Source organism: Drosophila yakuba, chromosome X (assembly GCF_016746365.2).
Source record: "Drosophila yakuba strain Tai18E2 chromosome X, Prin_Dyak_Tai18E2_2.1, whole genome shotgun sequence".
NCBI lineage: Eukaryota > Metazoa > Arthropoda > Insecta > Diptera > Drosophilidae > Drosophila > Drosophila yakuba.
Genome location: NC_052526.2, coordinates 9,423,101 through 9,441,701, shown reverse-complemented (window position 1 = coordinate 9,441,701; position 18,601 = coordinate 9,423,101). Strand labels below are relative to the sequence as shown.

The 18,601-nt window shown below is 41.4% G+C and overlaps 6 protein-coding genes and 1 long non-coding RNA gene across 13 annotated transcripts; 3 read left to right on the top strand and 4 right to left on the bottom strand.

Annotated features, from left to right (window-relative positions):
* Positions 1–823: 823 nt before the first annotated feature.
* Positions 824–3,286, bottom strand: LOC6524784 (lipoamide acyltransferase component of branched-chain alpha-keto acid dehydrogenase complex, mitochondrial). Its single transcript, XM_002100592.4, has 4 exons — positions 3,084–3,286; positions 1,968–2,648; positions 1,507–1,905; positions 824–1,444 (listed from the first exon to the last, which is right to left on the bottom strand). The coding sequence occupies exons 1-4, from the start codon at positions 3,153–3,155 to the stop codon at positions 1,211–1,213; spliced, it is 1,386 nt and encodes a 461-aa protein (XP_002100628.1). The 5' UTR covers positions 3,156–3,286; the 3' UTR covers positions 824–1,210.
* Positions 3,287–3,420: 134 nt separating this feature from the next.
* LOC6524783 (translation machinery-associated protein 16 homolog) lies at positions 3,421–4,222 on the top strand. The gene is made up of 2 exons (XM_002100591.3): positions 3,421–3,590; positions 3,658–4,222. The coding sequence occupies exons 1-2, from the start codon at positions 3,588–3,590 to the stop codon at positions 4,195–4,197; spliced, it is 543 nt and encodes a 180-aa protein (XP_002100627.1). The 5' UTR covers positions 3,421–3,587; the 3' UTR covers positions 4,198–4,222.
* A 287-nt stretch (positions 4,223–4,509) lies between these two features.
* On the top strand, positions 4,510–5,226 carry LOC6524782 (cytochrome c oxidase copper chaperone). 2 transcript variants are annotated; one of them, XM_002100590.4, is made up of 3 exons: positions 4,510–4,663; positions 4,729–4,905; positions 4,990–5,226. In XM_002100590.4, exons 2-3 carry the CDS (start codon positions 4,754–4,756, stop codon positions 5,072–5,074), a joined length of 237 nt encoding a protein of 78 aa, XP_002100626.1. In that variant the 5' UTR covers positions 4,510–4,663; positions 4,729–4,753; the 3' UTR covers positions 5,075–5,226. The 2 variants fall into 2 exon arrangements, with proteins under 2 accessions (XP_002100626.1, XP_015045887.1); XM_015190401.3 differs by having other exon boundaries at positions 4,532–4,663; positions 4,726–4,905.
* Positions 5,227–5,420: 194 nt separating this feature from the next.
* On the bottom strand, positions 5,421–6,368 carry LOC6524781 (microsomal glutathione S-transferase 1). 2 transcript variants are annotated; one of them, XM_015190400.3, is made up of 4 exons: positions 6,184–6,368; positions 6,072–6,107; positions 5,893–5,972; positions 5,421–5,709 (listed from the first exon to the last, which is right to left on the bottom strand). In XM_015190400.3, the coding sequence occupies exons 1-4, from the start codon at positions 6,346–6,348 to the stop codon at positions 5,457–5,459; spliced, it is 534 nt and encodes a 177-aa protein (XP_015045886.1). In that variant the 5' UTR covers positions 6,349–6,368; the 3' UTR covers positions 5,421–5,456. The 2 variants fall into 2 exon arrangements, with proteins under 2 accessions (XP_015045886.1, XP_002100625.1); XM_002100589.4 differs by lacking the exon at positions 6,072–6,107.
* A 33-nt stretch (positions 6,369–6,401) lies between these two features.
* LOC6524780 (microsomal glutathione S-transferase 1) lies at positions 6,402–7,658 on the bottom strand. 3 transcript variants are annotated; one of them, XR_005559958.2, is made up of 3 exons: positions 7,175–7,656; positions 6,742–7,063; positions 6,402–6,483 (listed from the first exon to the last, which is right to left on the bottom strand). XR_005559958.2 is itself a non-coding variant. In XM_002100588.4 (2 exons), the coding sequence occupies exons 1-2, from the start codon at positions 7,423–7,425 to the stop codon at positions 6,811–6,813; spliced, it is 504 nt and encodes a 167-aa protein (XP_002100624.1). In that variant the 5' UTR covers positions 7,426–7,658; the 3' UTR covers positions 6,643–6,810. The 3 variants fall into 3 exon arrangements, 1 of the variants encoding a protein (XP_002100624.1); XR_005559957.2 differs by having other exon boundaries at positions 6,425–6,560; positions 7,175–7,657; XM_002100588.4 differs by lacking the exon at positions 6,402–6,483 and having other exon boundaries at positions 6,643–7,063; positions 7,175–7,658.
* A 4,427-nt stretch (positions 7,659–12,085) lies between these two features.
* On the top strand, positions 12,086–16,858 carry LOC6524779 (lipid storage droplets surface-binding protein 2). 3 transcript variants are annotated; one of them, XM_039375809.2, is made up of 5 exons: positions 12,086–12,567; positions 13,966–14,403; positions 14,956–15,006; positions 15,369–15,550; positions 15,688–16,058. In XM_039375809.2, exons 1-5 carry the CDS (start codon positions 12,375–12,377, stop codon positions 15,829–15,831), a joined length of 1,008 nt encoding a protein of 335 aa, XP_039231743.1. In that variant the 5' UTR covers positions 12,086–12,374; the 3' UTR covers positions 15,832–16,058. The 3 variants fall into 3 exon arrangements, with proteins under 3 accessions (XP_039231743.1, XP_039231745.1, XP_039231744.1); XM_039375810.2 differs by lacking the exon at positions 15,369–15,550 and having other exon boundaries at positions 12,089–12,567; positions 15,688–16,858; XM_039375811.2 differs by lacking the exons at positions 14,956–15,006; positions 15,369–15,550 and having other exon boundaries at positions 12,088–12,567; positions 15,688–16,858.
* On the bottom strand, positions 14,127–14,949 carry LOC120321832. Its single transcript, XR_005561558.2, has 2 exons — positions 14,634–14,949; positions 14,127–14,422 (listed from the first exon to the last, which is right to left on the bottom strand). It is a non-coding gene; the product is annotated as an uncharacterized LOC120321832 (long non-coding RNA).
* Positions 16,859–18,601: the final 1,743 nt, after the last annotated feature.

The following is an 18,601-nucleotide window of genomic DNA, read 5'->3' as shown; positions in this document are numbered from 1 at the left end:
CTGCGCATGTCCCGCACATTAAAGTTGATGCTACTTCGGTGATGGCACTTCGTCGCTTTTGGAAACTAGCTTTTTTGGGCATATGTATATATATAGGATATATGGGAGAAATTTCTTGAAAAGGCTATAATATAAAAAATCATGTCCTCGCTTTTAAACTTTTGCAATATTCGCATGGTATCACGGATTCCTAGGGTCAACAGATAAACTAAAATATTTGACTTACTAGGTCCGCATTAAAATGATTATTTATGAAAATTTTAACTTACTATGGATGGTTTAGCTTTATAGCTTAAGTTTTTAGCGTCACTTTTGCCCATATTAGGCAAACATTTAGCGACATATACACACATGCATATACATACATATATATTTGTAGTAACGTTTGATTCTGGTGGCTCTGGAGTAGCTGAACGGAACAACAGGATGCACAAATTAAATTAAACCTGCAGCGAAACAAAGTTTTAAGGCTCGCATGTATGTACATATACGCATATCGAATTAGGCAAGTTAAGCGCAAAAGGGTTTTCTAAAAGGATGCATGATTTTATTTCATGGCACACCAAAAATTTGAACCATTAACTATCTATACTATACAGTTTACAATATCTATCTATATTATACAAAACGTTTTTTAAAGTCTTTGTAGCTTAAACCCAACTTTAAGTGAAACAGTTTGTATGAACAGCCACAACAGCAAACTTACTTACTTACTTCCAGCTTAAAAGGAATACACAAGACATCACAAGATTAAGCTGTAAGACAATTACAAACAGTTTGAAACTTACTAAGCTCCACGGATAATATGCAATAAGACGGTGGCTTTACATAAACCGTTTTTGATATTTATTGGACAGCCATTAAAACAAAGCTTTTATATAAATGCATGCACTACAGTTAAACTGTACGCGTAAGTTGTTGCCTAACAAACTTAAACAAAAAAAAACTGATATATAAATGCAGGTTAACAACAATAAAAAGTGGATAAACGGAAAGTTAGCCATGTGCGCCAGGAGCTTAAAGTAATCGAGGAGCCGCTCAGAGTGGCTTACCTCCTATAAATGCACATTTTGGGGATGGATGGCGGCACATGGCGAATGTTCCAGCTCAAAGCAGATTGTCGTACAATTTACAATATTTGATATGTCTATATAAATGCATGGGAAAAAGCCTCATCCGTAAAAGTAAGCGTTTTCGAGTTAAAGTCGCTCTAGTGCAGAAGGAAAAGGGCAGGATTCTCCAGATACTGCTTCCAGACGTTGGAGAAGCTGGCCATGGTTACGCCGTCGATGACGCGATGGTCGGCGGACCAGCTAACGCTCATAACGTACGCCTTGACCACCTCATCCTTGTCGTTGAATCGCGGCACCGCCTTGGTCCTACCCATAGCTCCGATGGATACCTGGGGTGCCATTATACAAGGATGTGTGTAGGTACCGCCAATCTGAAAGATTCACCAGAACATTATAATTTTCGCAATTATTCAAATGTATCAATTGTACTCACCACTCCTATGTTGGAAAGCGAGAATGTCCCATCGGCAAAGTCTGCCGGAGACAGGGAGCCAGTCCTACCGCGCTCCACCAGTGCATTCAGATCCTTGGCTATCTCGATAATAGTCTTCGATTGGCAGTTCTTAATATTCGGCACCACCAGACCCTGTGGCGTATCGATGGCTACACTTATGTTGTGGGCACCCTTAAAGATTAGCGATTCGCTAGCCAAATCAAGGGAACTGTTTAGAATTGGATATTTGGACAGCGCAATGCTGGCAGCTTTGATGCAAAACGGCATGAACGTCAGCTTGGGCACACCATTATCCTTGGCCACCGCCTGCAGTTGGTTACGGAATTGCATCAACTGGGTCATGTCGATCTCGTCACTATAGGCAAAATGGGGGATTTTCTATGGCGACCAATATAGTTTAATCATTAATTAATCAGTGCCCAAGTTTGAGAAGCACTTACCAGGGATTCCGTCATCGATTTGAGCATGGCCTTGCGAACTCCCTTGAGCACCTCGACGCGATCAGCAGGCACAGAAACATTCGCTGCTGTAGTGGGGGCAGCACTTGGCGTTTTGGCCACCAGCGTGGGATGTGGCACGTTGGTACCAGGAGGAACGTGACCCAGGAACTCCAGGATATCACCCTTGAGCACACGACCATTCTTTCCCGTTGCTGGCACCTTGGCCAGATCCAACTGGTGTTCCTTGGCCAGACGACGAACCGAGGGCGTGGCGGGTATGATCACACGACCGCCTGTCGGCGTGGCGCCATCAGCTTCAGCTGATTGCTTCTCCTCTTTTTCACTGGCAGAACTATCGGAAGAAGTGGAGGACGAGGAAGAGTCCTCTGCCTCATCTTCCTCTTCATCCACCACATCAAAATCGAGGAGAGGCTTGCCGACCAGCGCAATCTCATCGATTTTATGGTGAATCTTGGTTATCTTGCCATCATAACGACTGGTGATGGTCACCGATGCCTTGTCCGATTGCACCTCGCAGAGATTGTCGAACTGCTCCACCGTGTCGCCCACTTTCACGAACCACTCCTTGACGGTCACCTCGCGAATTCCCTCGCCAATGTCGCTGAGGTTGAAGGAGACCGTCTTGTCCAGGCTGGAGGTCACATGCAGGCAGCGTCTCAACTGTATAAAAGAAAAGGATAATATTTAAATAGCAATCTGAAATTTAAAACCATAAGGTTATTTTCAAAAATCAATTATTAATGCATGGCGATATTTTAGAGTTTGGGGGGAATAACGATAATAAGGACTAATATAAAATATGAACACTAACATTCCATACACATATATTTTGTTTTTAAAAATTGAACAAATAAAAAAGAAATCATTTAAAATTTAAGAATATTCTACTTTTTGAATATATTCCAACATATCTGGACCTTGACGATCTTTGAACCCTCTTTTTTCCTCTGTGTAAGAAAACAAATTCCTCCGATTGGAAGAGTGTAGGAATATGTACTTCTATCTCGCTCTCACGAACAATAGGTGTTTGTGAGATTACATAACGGCTGTGTTGTTTTTCTTTTGGCCATCGATTGGCGGTTGGGGGCTACTTACCGTGGCATGTTGGGAAATGCAGTTCCTGAGCAGCCAAAAGGTAGCGCCGTTTCGGAGGAGGTGTGTTGCCATTTAGCGGGACTTGGGAACCTAGAAATTCAAGGAAAAAAAGGCGGATGGGTTCGAATCGTGGGTTTAGCCTCATGCGATCGAGCAGCTGTGCCTGTGTGTGTTTGTGTGTTTGTGCATGCGGCAACATATGATTCTGAGAAGATGTGGACAAGCTATCGATATAACTGCAAGATCACCAATGCAAATCTTAAAATGAAAAACCCAACTAATAAAGTTAATCAATTATTAAAAAATAAATTATAAAATTGTTTAGGAATTACTTTTTATTTTCTCCAGAAAATATTTTGAATAGTTCTTTATTAGACGATACTTAAGTTACGATCATCGCGAAAGTGTCCACCCCTAGAGATCCAGCTGATCGTGCATGCCATGTGCTTGCACATGTTTACCAATACTAGACTAACAACGTGAATAACAATAGCAGAGGTAAAAATGGTAAGTGCGCGGTAAATGCTGAGCAATATATCTGTAAAACTGAAGTTGTCACATCTTAAAACTCTAGACGAACCTGCGCAAGGAACTGGAGAAATGCAAACACCCCAACAGCAGGAAAACCAAGGCGCTGGGCAAGAAGGCACGTCGCCAAAACAACAAGCATAAGGTCCGTTTGGGCCATGCCATCAAGAGCAACATCACCGGCGAGAAGTTGAGCTGGTTTCTCGGACAAATCGATGAGGGACGCACCGAACCGTTGACTCCGCAGGAACTGGAGGATCTGATTGAGCTTTATTTCACCCGATTCGACGAGGAGCTGGAGCAGATCAACTTAAAGCAGTCGATTGGCAAACATCGGGCCAATCAGCATGCTGCCCGCAAAGATGTGATCACCATAACGCTGGAGAAGGAGCGCAACGAATTCCGCAGTGGCGGCCTGGAACTGATGAACCTCTGCGATCCCCTCAAGCTGAAAATGCTAAGAGATTGGGACGGCAGTGCGCTCAGCGTACAGCACCTGAAACTTGACCTGGTCTCTTATAACATGTTGCAGCGGCTGAAGGAGGAGGCGGGTAAAAAAGAAACCAGCGAGCAAATGGAAACATAAAATAAATGTAAATTAACAACTATAATTGTTTGTTGACATTTTCATTTTGCTGTTGAACAGCACTGCTTGTTATCGATAGACGATGACAGGGTTGTCACATGGCGTAAATTTGTCACATGGCTTCACGAGTGCTTTAAATTCAGAAACTTAACTAGATAGAAAACTCATGACTTTATTGACTAACTTTACAACTTCGAAAAAATTTCCTCATAAATTCTTATAAAAATACACTGAAAATATATCTGCAATTGAAACTAGTTGTATGCTAGAATACAGTTCAAATTTAACAACAGATTTCCTCAATAATAATGCGCAGCGCGTAACGATAGTTTAACCAACTACAACCCCCTCGCACTCACGGCGATATTTGTCAGCCATTGACAACCCTGTTCGGTGAACTTGAATTTAGTTATTTTCGTGTGCTGTGCGCCGATAAACCGAATTGTGGTGAAATATCCGTCTCGAAGTGAGTTTTATTATATAAACAAACGTGAGCCGTTCAGTAACATCCAAAATATTGTTTTTCAGCAGCTATTGAACGATTTCCGATTGAAGAATGGGCAACAACGCATCCCAGGGAGTCGCAGCTCCAAGTGTTTCGGCCGCCCAGCCGGTGACCACCGCATCCGCAGCCTCCGCATCCGGCGAAAAGCCCAAGTGCAAGGCCTGTTGCGCCTGCCCGGAGACCAAGAGGGCACGTGATGCCTGGTGAGTGTACACCTTGTTCCCATGACGCAACCACATGGCTAACAACTGAATTCTTATCCAATTTCGATAACCAATCCCCACCAGCATTGTGGAGAACGGCGAGGAGAACTGCTCGGCGCTGATAGAGGCGCACAAGAAGTGCATGCGCGATGCCGGCTTCAATATCTAGATATACCGACACATCCTGGGATGAGGACACCAGGATTATAGGATAACACTAGTCCTGCACACACGCCCAGTGCCACTCCCCTAGTACCCAGTCCCTTCAACTGTTTGTTTTTGTTGCATCTCAAGCTAATTATAGAACTAAATTAATTGAAAGCCAACCGGTTTGTAATTTTTTTGTTCAAGGATGCCGCTAATAGCAGTTTGCTAGCATTTAATTGGTCAAAATGACGAAAATGTTTATTTGTAACATTATGTTTGTAGAACAAATTTGGCAGTTGACCCAGTTAACCCAGAAACTAGGAACGTAATGTTAATCCTCTTTATCCAAACTTTATAAAGTCATGTTATATTTGAGAGTTAAGCCGAAAGGGACTTGAATTTATTCAGATAAAGCTTAGGGTGCGCAAGGCGACCACGGCGGCCATGTAGAAGGTGATCAGGAGCATGGTGGCGAAGGCCAGAATCCTCGATGGCTGCGGCACCGGATAAACGGCGTAAACCAGAGTGTGTATGATCCTAGCAACGGAGGCCACTCGGAACAGTATGCAGGCCACATCGGCATTGGGATTGGTACTGATGTAAATCAAGGACATGAGAAAGTACGGCAGAATGTTCTCCATGTCATTGCGATGGGCCCTGAAAAGTTAAGAAACGGTTACTAAAGTGTGAAATTAATTAAACTGAAGATTCATAGCCTACAGTCCAACTTCTCTAAATCATGTTTAAGTGAAATACAAACGCGTATGTATGGTAAATGTGTTGAATACTAGTTTTTAACCGATATAGCTAAAGAATTTCGAGTTTAGATTAACAACTCACCTTCTAACCCGCTCCACATGGGGATCATCGAATTGTACTTCGAGATTCTTGAAGAACAGATCCTCCTGGTTGGGAAAGATCTACAACAGCGGAAAATAACCATTTTTAGAACGGGGCTAAAACAGGTTGATCAAAATAATCTAATGTGTTCACGATGATAGGAGCTTTTTAGTTTTTACCCTGCGCCGCAGTGCCAGCGGTACGATTGCCAGCAGCTGTGAATGGAATGGTGGAATGATGATGAACTTTGAGCCAGTGCAGCGACATTAAGATATCATCATATAGCCTTACCTTATACCGGAAACGCTGCACGGCCGTTAGCAGCGACATGAGCAGCATCTTAACCACCAGGACCGTGGACCAAAAAAGATAGCAGCAAAAGACAGGATTCTCCAGGGTAAACATATCGCCCGGCGATGTCATCATCTTGCTGGAATTACTAGCTGCGGCCGACATGGCGGATGCGGAATGTGTGTGCGTTCGCTTTGAGCCGACTTCGACAAATGGTAAGGCCGCACTCTCAGCTCATTGTGGAGATCATAAGCATGCGATCAAACTGGTTACGAATTGCGTCGAACTGAATCTAAGGTGCTGTGCAGCCATGGGACAAGTAGTATCTCTATTATATTTTTGTGGGCCAGCTAAACTACACCTCTACGCAGGGTACACTATTATTTAAATCGTTTTTTATAATTTAAGACATATGTTACATGTATGCAAAAAAAAAAAAAAAATATTGTAATCTGAATATTACTTATAACTTTGATGTATATTTAAGCCTAGATATTGAATGAGTATTTCCTATCATTTATAATCAGTTGAACTGAAAATGAGTACCTAAATGCGTACCTTGACACAACTGGTGCTGTTAATGCGAGTGGGTGAGTAGTTAGTTGGCTAAGTGGGGTCAGCAGTGGTCTAAATGTACTTGATGCAGCAGACGAGCACGTAGCCCGCCTCAAAGCAGGTGATGGCGAAGGTGGTGAAGAAGGCCAGGCTTCTTGCTGGTTGCGGAACCGGGATGATGGCGTAGACCACCGTGTGCAGCAGTCGGGCACTTGCTCCGATCCGAATGAGCAGACGGGCGGTCAGGGGATTCGGTCCGCTGGCTATATACACCAGCGACATCAGAAGAAAGGGCAGAATGTTTTCCAGGTCGTTACGGTGGGCCCTGAAAAAGAGATTAAATAGTTTAATTTATTTTAGTTGGATAATTTTGTTTTATGCATCCCTATAATTAATTATAAGCCCAACTATAGGTTTATACAATATTTTTACTTACCGTCGCACTCGCTCCACATTGGGATCCCCGAATCGAACCTCCGGGCTCCGACTGAGGCGCAAATCCTCCGGATTGGCATAGGTCTTGGTCTTCATTCGCTGGCGGGCGGTGAGTAGCGACATAACGAGCATCTTGAGCACCAGCAGACTGGTCCAGAACATGTAGCAACCCATTACGGGATTCGATTTACTAAGCAGAATCAGCCGGAAGGCGGCGGCAGTGGGCGTGGCATCAGTCAGTCCGTTGTCCATGGCGAGAGTTCCTTGTCCGTCAACAGTTCCCAGGTGATTGCGTGGCCCAGGTAGCCGATTTGCGGAGGAGGCACAACAGGTGACATGGTTCCCTTAACTGGCCTCATTTACGCCTTATCAATTATTTAAAGCAAATACTGCCAATCGACCCAATTTTTGTGGTATTCCTAGCCGTTTTTAAGGTCAGTTTGGCAAACATAATCCTCATAGAATAACTATCTTTATAATAAGACGAAATTTTCTTCATATTATCTACATGATAGTAGCATAAGATTTCAAGGCGCCATCTAGCGGTCGCTTCTCAGCGAATTATACATGAATGGAGCCACCTATATTTCAAGCGTCCTCTGATAACCTTAAACATGGCAGTTAATTAATATTAAATCAATTGATTCATTTGAATGTCTAGTAATTATTTACAAAGCTCATTTGCAATTAAATATCAATTTAATATTTTTAAGAAAATTATCACCAATTCGATGGCAGGGACGGGGAAAACGGAAGCAGACAGATATGAAAATAAGAGAGCGAACATTTCCACGCTTTGAATGCGTGGGGGCAACTATATTATCACTATCAGCTTGTGTACAAAAACCACAGAAATCATTAAAATATTTATGTATAGACGAATATCCATGTGCGTATGCTTGTAGAGTCATTGGTTGGTTTGTCAGCGTCTTTCAGGCAGACGAATATGAATTGAAACGAGGCAATTCGCCGTCTGATTAGATGTCTGCTGCTTAATGGAGACCCACTCAAACTCGGAACAGGGCTGATGTGATCCCCACAATCTGGGGCACAGACGCATTTCGCAGGGTGCCTGATACAATACCACATATCAAGTTTCCCATAGAAATATATATCCCTGTAGAGATATATAGCTCTGGAGGCAAGTTATATAAGAGTGCTCCCAAGATATTGAGGTTGCACCTAGGAAATTCTCGCAAACGATATTGTAAACCCTTACTTTCATTTTATTTCAGTTGAATTTTGTATTGTTTATTCAGTAGTATTGTTAGGAAAGAAAATTGTTGCAAATAACATTATGACACCTTTAGTTTCTAAAAAATTACAGTTGTTTAATAAATTTTACAAAAATTGTTTAACCTATAGTCAAGTTACGTAAGTTTAGTGCCTAGTAACTGGGGTTTTAGGTAAACAAAAAGCTTTATTTCTAGTTTGGGGCCGTCGAAACAAGTTTGAACCACTTTTGCACCCCATGGTACAAAGGCACCCATTTATCTACAACCAATGACGTATTCACATGAATTGGTCTTTAGCCCCATCTAAAATTAGTCGAAGCGTTCTTTAATTTCTGGTTTGCGTTCATTATGTATTTATTTTTTTGTTTTTGTTTTTAATGGAACACACGCTCCAGCAGCAGCATCGAATTTTCTCAATCTCAAAGGCATCGTCATCGTACGACGACGACATCACGTAAACCGTCCAAAGTCCAAATCGCCAGACGACTTTTTGTGGTCTCGGCATTCTTGTCCCTTCTAGACTTCTGTGGGTTTTCGCCCCATGACGTACTGGACTTACCCCGAGCTCCCCTCTTCCATAGTGCTTGCATATACTTAAATCCGATTGTCGAACAACCCGGTGAACTGGGATATTTCATGACACATATGTTAGGCGTGATATTTGCAAAAAAAACGTTTTTATTGGGGACTTTCTTATATTTTTCTTTATTATATTTAATAATATAATTGCATACCAACTTTGATTGGGATAAGATGAGCAGAGGTCAAGTTACGTAAGGCTGTCCCCAGTATTCGACTAGGTTTACCTTAATTCAAAAGCTAGTTTAGCACCCATCAATTGAATTTCTAGGTCTTTTGGCCCAATTTAATGAATCTCAAAAATTTAATCGCCTCTGCAATTGGACTCTCGAGTAATTTGAACCCGTGTGTCACTAGATTGCGATAAGCATGGCGAACTTTGTTTAATAGGTGGCTTAAAGGCTTATACCTCATAACGATAACCGGCGACAATTATAAAACAAAGGCATTAAAATGAATGAAGCAGAGTATAAAAAAAGTATTCAAAACCTTCTTATCTGCAAAGCACAATCCATCTAGAAAGCAGTACGAAAAAAAAGGAAATAAAAACTTAATATAATCAGCAAGCGACTCATTCGCCTTTCACATGTATGTACATATATAGAGGAACTCACCACTCACGCCGCTGATCCAAAGTCCAATATATGTCATCATTACCTGAATGTTTCCTCCTTCTATATATAGATCATGCCTAGGCCCCTGAAATTTGGCACTAGATGCAAAAATTCCGAAATCCTATGGAATTCTAGGCTCAACCATTTGGGAAAATACCCACAGACGTACACTCTTTGGGTCTCGATAACGGACGATTGTAAATATATACATAGATGTATACATATATTAATACATATGTATATATATATATATGTCTTTATGTATACTTTATGCGTACTGGGGCCTGTTGAGCCTATAGCCTATAGTATACGGTCTGGGGCTTGTCTACGTGCGGCCAACGGCTAATCGGCTCCATATGTAGCTCTTGAACGGATTATTCCGATTCCGTATAACTTCTGTTGCTGTGAAATATATGTACAATCATATAATAGGGGATCATTCCTAACGGTTTTTTTTTTATGTTAATCCTAAAATTCCATTTCCAAATTTTTCACTTTGCCCCAGCTCAGAATTGCTCAACCTGATTATCTGTAAAAAAAAAAAAAAGGGAATATAAAATTGCTTCGTAATATTCTCGTTACAAACCCTGCAATATTTATTATTTTCCAGTAATCTTTGTTATCTGGCAGCGAAATCAGTTAGGTAAACATGGTTGAAGTGATTTCCTTCGTTTATTGTAATGTCCAGATACCACGATTACAAAGTCCACATAAAACAACATAACAAACTGATCGAATCGGTTACATTGGTTTATTTACGTCCGATATCGCCGATCGGAACCCGGCCAGACCAAGTGGTGACGATAAGGCCAGCACCTGCTCTTCTTGGTTACAACATAAACAGTGTTGTGACGACAGTCCCGGACTTTGGAATTACGGACTAGCCATTGGTAACCTTCCCATCTCGAGGGCCTGGCTAATATGCGCATTAGTGGTATGCGTTCTGGTTAAGCCTTATCAGACAGACATAATTACCTTATATAGCTCATAATTCACTGAGGGCATTAACCCATTTTGGATTTTTGGAATCTAGATGTTTCAAAAGATCGAGAATGGTCTGTCGTGATGAAGTTTTCATGAAGAGCTTGAACAAAAATCCAAGCAAAACGCATTTTCCAATATTTGAATTCCTGGAGTTTTCACAAATGTATATTTTCGCTCACTAATTGTAGATTTTAGGAACTAAGAACGTGGTAAAAAAAAAGGGGGGGATGGTGGCGCTTTTTAGGGGTTAACTTTCGCTTGTAGTTCTCGTAATTTGTTTTCGTTTTGTCACCCATCGGACTTTGGATTGCCAAGCGAATTACACAGCATTCGGCAATAAGTACGTAGAATATTGAATGTACCTACTTAAATGTGTGACTGTGCAGTGGCGTATTATCGATGCGGTAGCAGGGGTTCAAAGGTCGCACGAAGCTTTTGCGTGGTGGTGCCCATTGGCCATTGATAATCGAAGTGCCCCCATACACAAAAATACATATATATGTACATATGTACATATATATATTGGAATGTTCTTCAATCTAAACTCTGTTTGCGCCCGACACTACGTATTAATTAATCTAGTTGTCAAGCATGCCGAACAAACATAGGCGCTGTCTCTCAGCTTTCCCCAAATTTCTTTCTTTCTCTTCAACTCTCTTGCTTTCTAGGCAGAAGAATTGAACCCCCTCCAAGGACAACAAAGAAGAATTGCACTATGAACTGTGTCGGGATCAGCAAAACTTTAAAATCAGTTTCGAAATATACATATGTTTACAGATATAAGTATGTACGATATAAGTATTTTTTCAATAAAGTAATAATTATACATTTCCTTACCCTAAAAATGATTATAATATAAAATATTTAAAAAAAAACTATTCATTCCAATACATGTACATATGTACATTATAAGTACTTATTTTCTATATCAGTTTATTAGAATTTGTAAAATGTCCATAAGTTTTGATATAAATTTTAAAACATTTCGTTTTTGCGCGTACTGGCCAAAACTTAAAGTACAATTATTCATATGATAATTATATGGAAGTTCAAAGAGAGTCCTAATCTCAAATATTTCGCCTTTAGTCTCTCTGCTCTCCGCAGTGAAGACTGCGACTCAGGACCAATCGATCTAGCTATTTTCAAGATAGATTTTGCGAAAAAATGTTTCTTAGTCCATTTCAGCATATTTGAATAACAAATTGCTTAATAGTTGATTACAGAACTTTGCAGTTGTTAGTAATGCAAGACAATATTTACAAATAAACGATCTTCTTAAAGTTGATGGATAATTTTTCATATCGCCCTTTGACTCTCCACTAGTCATAAAACTTGGAGAAACCAACAGGTGGCTCAACAACTTTTTGGCTTATTTTCTCAAATTTCCCTATACATTACTTGCCAGCTGCAGCATCACTGTCGCTTATAGCTTTTTTGTTGCTCGGCGCTGGCAACACTGGCGGCTCTCGCTCATATAATAAACCAGCCGCGCAGCTCGCAAATCAGTCAGAGAGTCCCAGCGTGCAGACGTGAGCAGACGTGCTAAAAAGTGCTAGGAATAAAATATAAAAAGTGCTTCCAGAACGCAGACACACACATACCCTACATTCGCACACTCACTCGCAGATTAAGCTGTTTTTTTGTTCGTGAAAGAAAAGAAGTAAGAGGCGAAAAGAAAAGTGCGGTGGCAAGCAAAAGAGCTTGATAGCGAAAGACCGAGAAGCGAAAGAAAGAAAAAGTGAAAAAAGGCAGCAGAAAGCAGCGGAAGAGGAACCAAAGAGAACAGATCATGGCCAGTGCAGAGCAGAAACACGCCACCGGGAACGGAACAACCGGCAATGGAACGGCGGTGAACGATGTGGACCAGCCCAAGGATGCCAAGGACCTGTTGCCGCACCTCGAGTCCCTCGAGAGGATCATTAAATTGCCTGTGGTAAATGCGGCATGGGACAAATCCCAGGATGTCTACGGCAAAGTAAAAGGTGAGTGCAGCACAAAAAAAAAAGAAAAACAAGAAAATGAAAATAAGACCTCCTCCGGGTGCATTGAACTCGCCAAGTCCCGTTACTTTGGCACGCCTAACGGCACATATAGAGAATAAACGACCGGAGGAGGAGGAGGCAAATAGCAACAACAATTGCAGCGACCATATGCACTCAAAGCCGTAATCGAAACCGAAACCGTTGCTTTTTTTGACTTTACTTCGCCATTTTAATTTGAGTTGCAATTCGAACTCGAAACGCATATAGAGGGCAGCAGCAACAACTCTTTTTTGTTTTTTTTTTTTTTAATTTGGTTCGTTTAATTGGTCAGAAATTAAACTCAATTGATATAAATTGATTGTCGGTCGTTCAATAATCGAAATCACAGCAACAACAACCATGACCTAGCATTAAAAAAGCAAAAAGGCCGGCACTTTGCCCTCGTGACGCGTTGCGTTCAAAGTTCGCTTAAAATTTACATAATAATAAAACACTTGGCCAACGTAAAAGAGAGCGAAAGAGAGAGAACGGGGGGTGACAATAAGGCCACCTCACGTAGGCTGCAGCCGCAGAGGCGCCGACAACAAAAGGGGGGCTCGTTTTGATGAGAGCAAAAGCAAAGCAGACCTAATGGCCACGCCACTGGCACTGGCAGTGTTGCCAGGGCGGACCAAAAATTAAGCTAAAGTTGCACTTTAATTTATAGCTAGAATACTATAATATAGTAAACAGTAGTAAATCAGTAGTTTGTTAGTATAATATATTACTTATTTCGTGTAGTATTGCAATTAAACTAATGCATTTTAGTTTGAAATAACAGATCTTTGTAAATAAGTACTTAAAATAAATAAACATTTACAAGGCATTTCTGATTTACCGATGTCCAAAAAAGCTAGATTTGGCTGGAAACTAACTCAAGCGGACAGCACTGATGCTAGGCTCTTGGGGTCTCACCGTCGACAGCAACAACAACAACAAATCTAGTTGGACTTTCGACTTGTTTGTGATATTTCGCAGTTGTTGTTGCTGCAGTTGCTGGGATTGGAATTGGAATTGGATGATGTGTTTGCCGAGTGACGAACTATCAAAGTCTAAACTGTCGGGGCCCCAGACAGATAGAATAGGGGTCCAAGGGGCCGTGGGGTTCGTGAACTGCGCAGTTGCTTATCAACCAGAAATGCTACACATTTATTATTATTATTACGGTTGCAACTGATAAGAGCGCTCTCCACAAGTACTGTGTCCCATATATGATGTATTTCTAGCCAATTCTAGAAATTCTAAAAGTTCCAGATTAAACTGGCTGTTAAATTTCAAATAATAATTGGTATTAATGTACATATACTCTGATTAACAATATGTATACCTCATTACAATGTGAAACATTCTTATTTTTAGGCAAAAATCGTGTCTTTGAATGGGCATTAACGGCGGCCGAGGACTGTGTGACGCGCGCGGTGACAACGGCGGCTCCCTTCGTCACTAAACTGGACAGACCCATCTCGTATGTCGACCAGACCCTGGTCAAGGGCATCGATAAGCTGGAGGTAAAGGCGCCGATCATCAAGGACACACCACAGGAGATCTACAACCAGGCCAAGAGCAAGGTGATTGACGTGGTGCAGCCCCATTTGGAGCGCGTCGTCAAGTTCAAGGCAGCCGGCCAGCAGAAGGCCGCCTCTCTGAAGGATCTTGCCTGGCAGAAGGCCAACGAGGTGCTGGCCACCCAGTACGGCAGTCTAGCTGTCAACGGAGTGGACACCACCACGGCGCTGGCCGAGCGCCTCCTGGAATACTACTTCCCCAAGTGCGAGTCGGATGTGGAGGAAGATAATGGTGAGTGTTGACGGAAGACCTACAAAAATACAAGGGCAAATTTTGGGTTATTTCAATTTATACATATTATTTATTGGAGCCGTAGCCTTTTTTACTTAGCCTTTCTCATAGCCATGAATTTAAGTTTAATATTAAAATGTAATAAATGTAAGATAATTGAAGCAATTTAAATTAAAATCGTGTTGTACATTTCATTACGTTTAAAACTACTTTTTTTATTTATTTAATACCAATTTCATCTGATCATTGACATCACTATAACTAATAGTTTTGTCCGTCGTCCTTCCAGCATAATTAGTTAAAGATGTTTAAAAAAATTATCTTAAAAATTAACAATACTGTCTTTAGAGCGAATACGTTTAGTACTATTTAGCTCCGTTTTATTTAAGATCTTTGGATGGTGGAGACTTATTTATTGGCTCCGTACCATATTCATCTGTTGGCCCAAAAATTTAAAATTAGCTTGTTTGCCTTCTGCTGCCCTCACTTTTTTTTTCGCGTGGTGTGTAAACAAAATGCTAAATATAAATCGTAAATATTTTTAATTCTCAGATGATAAACAAAATGCCGTCGTGCAGAATGGCAAGAGTTCTGAAAATGACAGTAAGTTTCCGATCCCCGAGCTGATCTTTTGTTCGTTCGATCGTTTGTTTGTTTGTCTACCACTAACACATCGTCTAATAAGCATAAAAATAGCAAGTAAATAAAAAAGCATGAACACTAATCAAGCATGGCGATAATTTCACACACAAAACGAGAACAAAATGGGAATATAATATACAGAAATATTTACGATTTCGAGACGAGCGATAAATGTTGATTAGCCTTAAAAAATTTTCGAAACCCAGATCCTGATCCTGGTTATGTCCCCCCGCCCCTAACTTTAATTAACCACCCATCCCTCCAATTAATTTTCTAAATTAATATCTCTCTCTCTATCTCTCTTTCTCTATGCCATTTGTTAGTTATTGTTGTTGGGGAGAGCTACGACCGGGATCACGATCAAGAGATTGATGATAGATTCTTAGTGGCCGCCTCGACGGTATTTCTGTCCATGTCCCTGAAAATCATAACCGAAATTGTTGAGTACGTTAGAAGAAATCCAGAGATCGTAGGCATTATCGATAGGGAACTCAACAAGTTTATGGTAAGCACACACAAGCCCACACAGCGCCACTATTACTAATCAATCAATGACTTGTTTATAACCCGTAACAAATACTCAAATTACAATTACTGGCTTCCCTTGTTAATGGTGATTGCTTCTCCTCCGTTTACTTGTAGTGCCAGTTCCCGCCAGCGAGGATCCAGTCCTACACACAGTACAGACAGTTGGACGGCTATCCAACAAGATCTCCCGTCGCGTCTATCGAAATGTCTCCCGACAGATCAAGCAGGTCCAGAAGGGTAACATCAACGACTATTTGAGCTCCCTGATAGCTGCCCTCAAGTTGCATCAGTACATCAACTTTATTAACTCGTCGATGGGCACGAATGTGGAGCAGTCTGGCGGCAGCAGCAGCGACACCTGTTCGCCATTTGGAACCACCACTAGCACCAGTTCCAGCAGCAACAACAAGGCTGTTGTGGCCTAGCCATTCTTAGCCACATGTGGCCAAAAGCAAACGGGCGCCGGCGGTGACGTCTCAGTAGTGGAAAAACAGCAGCCCATCTACAACTATATCTATAGCTAGATATTATCCTCTTTCACACACGCTCACCACCTAAGATACCCCCTACCTACCACCCAAGCCGCCCATTTTATAATGTATTTTATAATTTCTTTTTTTTTTTTTGCGTAATATTCATTGAGTACTAGCTGATACGAGTAGTACTTCCATAGAGGATCATCTAAAGTGGAGAAGGTTATTCGAACGCACACCCAAGAACCCCGCCTCCTGCGCCATCTGCTTTGTAAATATTTATTTGAAGTATAGCCCTCACCAATCCTAGTTTGTAAGATATAGTAGTCGCAGAGATCGGGAGTCAGAAGAGAGCGTTTTTTTTTCGTCAATTTTAGCTGTGCTAAAGTGCCACGCATGCATTGAATAATACTATATAATATATACACACCTATATATGCCTAATATACGCAGATATATGATACATATACATATAAAGAGAAACATACGCACACGGTTGGCGTAGTGCGGTTAGCTTTACGTATACGTAATATAATACCTAATGCTATTTCTATCTCTATTTAATTTCCATTGTACGCTCGCTGGGAGCCCAACCAGATGATGTCTAATTGCTAATGAAAATGAATTATGCCTAATATATATCCATATATATATATATATTTATATATATATATACATAACACAACACACACCACCCCCCCACACACTTGTATGGAGAACCTAGCCATAATGTTTGCTCTAAACAACTAGATTGATAATATTAAATATTAATAAAAAGAACCAACGCAAAACTGGAACGAAGAACAAGAGAATTGCCAACAAATTTCTTTCAATTATAAACGATAAGCGGAGGAGGAGCGCTATAACTCCTACTGCCCCCCATCTGATTAGGCGCCTTATCGGGACAGCACTCTCCGGTCCGCTGATTTATTTAGAGTTCAGTGTAGAGTTCAGTCCTCGCAATTGCCGAAACGCTGCAGCGAATGAATTTATGGAGCACTTGCTGGCCTGATAAGAAGGCGGCTATATGTACGAATATACCATGTTTCCGAACATGTGATATTAAAGTGCGTTTTGCTGGAAATCGGAAATCGCTGCTTTGCAAAACTAAAACCATGTGCTTCATATTATAAATGTAGTATGTTAGTCATTATTATAGTTTTATAGCACACTTCAGTGGAGTATTATACCACATATACTATCTGGCTAGATAGTACTTCCGAAGTCAAGATCCCACTTTCTTGAGCCGCACTGTCCACTGTCCACTGCCCAGTGGACTTGTGACTCTGGTCCCTGTCGATAATGACGGCGTTAATGGCCGTGCAATTATCCGTCTTGTAGATTGGGCAAAACGTCGACGTCGGCTTCTCTGAGTTTCCTTTTCATTTCAGTTGGCTTCGCCACTCCCCTGAATCTACACCTCCGAATCCGTATCCCCTATCCCCAACTCATTTGTATGCTCCACGTCTGGCCGATCGCTTTAATTTGCGCTCCCGACAAGAGGGAACATGCCATGGGCTCAGTCTGTCCAAAGTCTGGACTAGGTTCCAGTTTGCCCGCCTGGGGAATCAATCTCAGACTCAGACTCAGCATACTTGGCATAATTTTGAGTTTTGCACAATGCATTTGGGTTAAAAATATTCATGAGTTTAGTCTGGCCAGAAAAGGGCTTTGCTAATGGTATTGGTATTTCTTGTGGAACCCATGGAACCCATGACTTGTTCGACGGGTTCCGAGACCGCAGTCGAGTAATATGGCATACACATGGAGAAAAAACTCCATCACTTGTGAAACTAAATATTTCTAACTGATAGCTGGTACCTAAAAAAAAAAAGAAATTCCCAAATCTTATCGTATTTGAGAAGCTTAAGGGCTTCAATAATGACCGATTCTCCCTATTATTCACGTATTAGCGCAAAAAAATTCCATTTGAAAATACCTTCCAGTAATAGCCTTGATTGTGTCTTATAGAGGCTTTTGGTAGAACAACCATTATGATAAGTAAATCTACTCTTTGTCCACAACACAAGAACATCCCATACTGGCTTTGCCATTGGAGTAGTACTTCATAACATATTGATATTGATAGGTAAATCCGATTCTTCCGATTGAAGACTCGTTCTTCAAGCAACGATAAGTGAATATTCTCTATAAGTTCCATTAAGCTTTACTGCTCCGATTAACATTCCAGATGGGTAGATCCTCGGTGTAAGTGCAATGCACCGATCGTTTGTCGGTCCGTTCGATGATCATGGAGGTAACGATCGTTATGGGACAGCCCAATGTAATGGGAATGCCAACCGCAAGGTGTGTATACGTCTACGGGGGGGCCACCGAGTGTAAAGATGTTAATGGAGACGGACTTTGGACCTGGTCTCCCCAGCCGATCTCCCCGTTCAGATGCCGACGATGACGAGGTCTGGTCTTCCAGTCTTCGCCTGGCAACGACAATTCTTATCGCGGAGCAAGAGGGGAGCGGAGAGTGTGCCCATAAAGGCGCTCCAACTATAAACGTAATCAAGAGTAAGTACTATAAAAAAAAATTGAATGACTTT

What these genes read in the sequence shown, in the direction of transcription:
- LOC6524784 (XM_002100592.4), bottom strand. Translation starts at nt 3,155, where the DNA reads ATGGCAACACACCTCCTCCGAAACGGCGCTACCTTTTGGCTGCTCAGG. An exon ending in GCATTTCCCAACATGCCACG is followed by an intron (nt 2,649 to 3,083) that starts GTAAGTAGCCCC and finishes TCTTTTATACAG; the next exon opens with TTGAGACGCTGCCTGCATGT. An exon ending in CGCTTTCCAACATAGGAGTG is followed by an intron (nt 1,445 to 1,506) that starts GTGAGTACAATT and finishes TGAATCTTTCAG; the next exon opens with ATTGGCGGTACCTACACACA.
- LOC6524782 (XM_002100590.4), top strand. Translation starts at nt 4,754, where the DNA reads ATGGGCAACAACGCATCCCAGGGAGTCGCAGCTCCAAGTGTTTCGGCC. An exon ending in AAGAGGGCACGTGATGCCTG is followed by an intron (nt 4,906 to 4,989) that starts GTGAGTGTACAC and finishes AATCCCCACCAG; the next exon opens with CATTGTGGAGAACGGCGAGG.
- LOC6524781 (XM_015190400.3), bottom strand. Translation starts at nt 6,348, where the DNA reads ATGTCGGCCGCAGCTAGTAATTCCAGCAAGATGATGACATCGCCGGGC. An exon ending in TGCAGCGTTTCCGGTATAAG is followed by an intron (nt 6,108 to 6,183) that starts GTAAGGCTATAT and finishes TTCCATTCACAG; the next exon opens with CTGCTGGCAATCGTACCGCT. An exon ending in CATGTGGAGCGGGTTAGAAG is followed by an intron (nt 5,710 to 5,892) that starts GTGAGTTGTTAA and finishes TTAACTTTTCAG; the next exon opens with GGCCCATCGCAATGACATGG.
- LOC6524780 (XM_002100588.4), bottom strand. Translation starts at nt 7,425, where the DNA reads ATGGACAACGGACTGACTGATGCCACGCCCACTGCCGCCGCCTTCCGG. An exon ending in AATGTGGAGCGAGTGCGACG is followed by an intron (nt 7,064 to 7,174) that starts GTAAGTAAAAAT and finishes TCTCTTTTTCAG; the next exon opens with GGCCCACCGTAACGACCTGG.
- LOC6524779 (XM_039375809.2), top strand. Translation starts at nt 12,375, where the DNA reads ATGGCCAGTGCAGAGCAGAAACACGCCACCGGGAACGGAACAACCGGC. An exon ending in GGATGTGGAGGAAGATAATG is followed by an intron (nt 14,404 to 14,955) that starts GTGAGTGTTGAC and finishes TTTAATTCTCAG; the next exon opens with ATGATAAACAAAATGCCGTC. An exon ending in GGGAACTCAACAAGTTTATG is followed by an intron (nt 15,551 to 15,687) that starts GTAAGCACACAC and finishes GTTTACTTGTAG; the next exon opens with TGCCAGTTCCCGCCAGCGAG.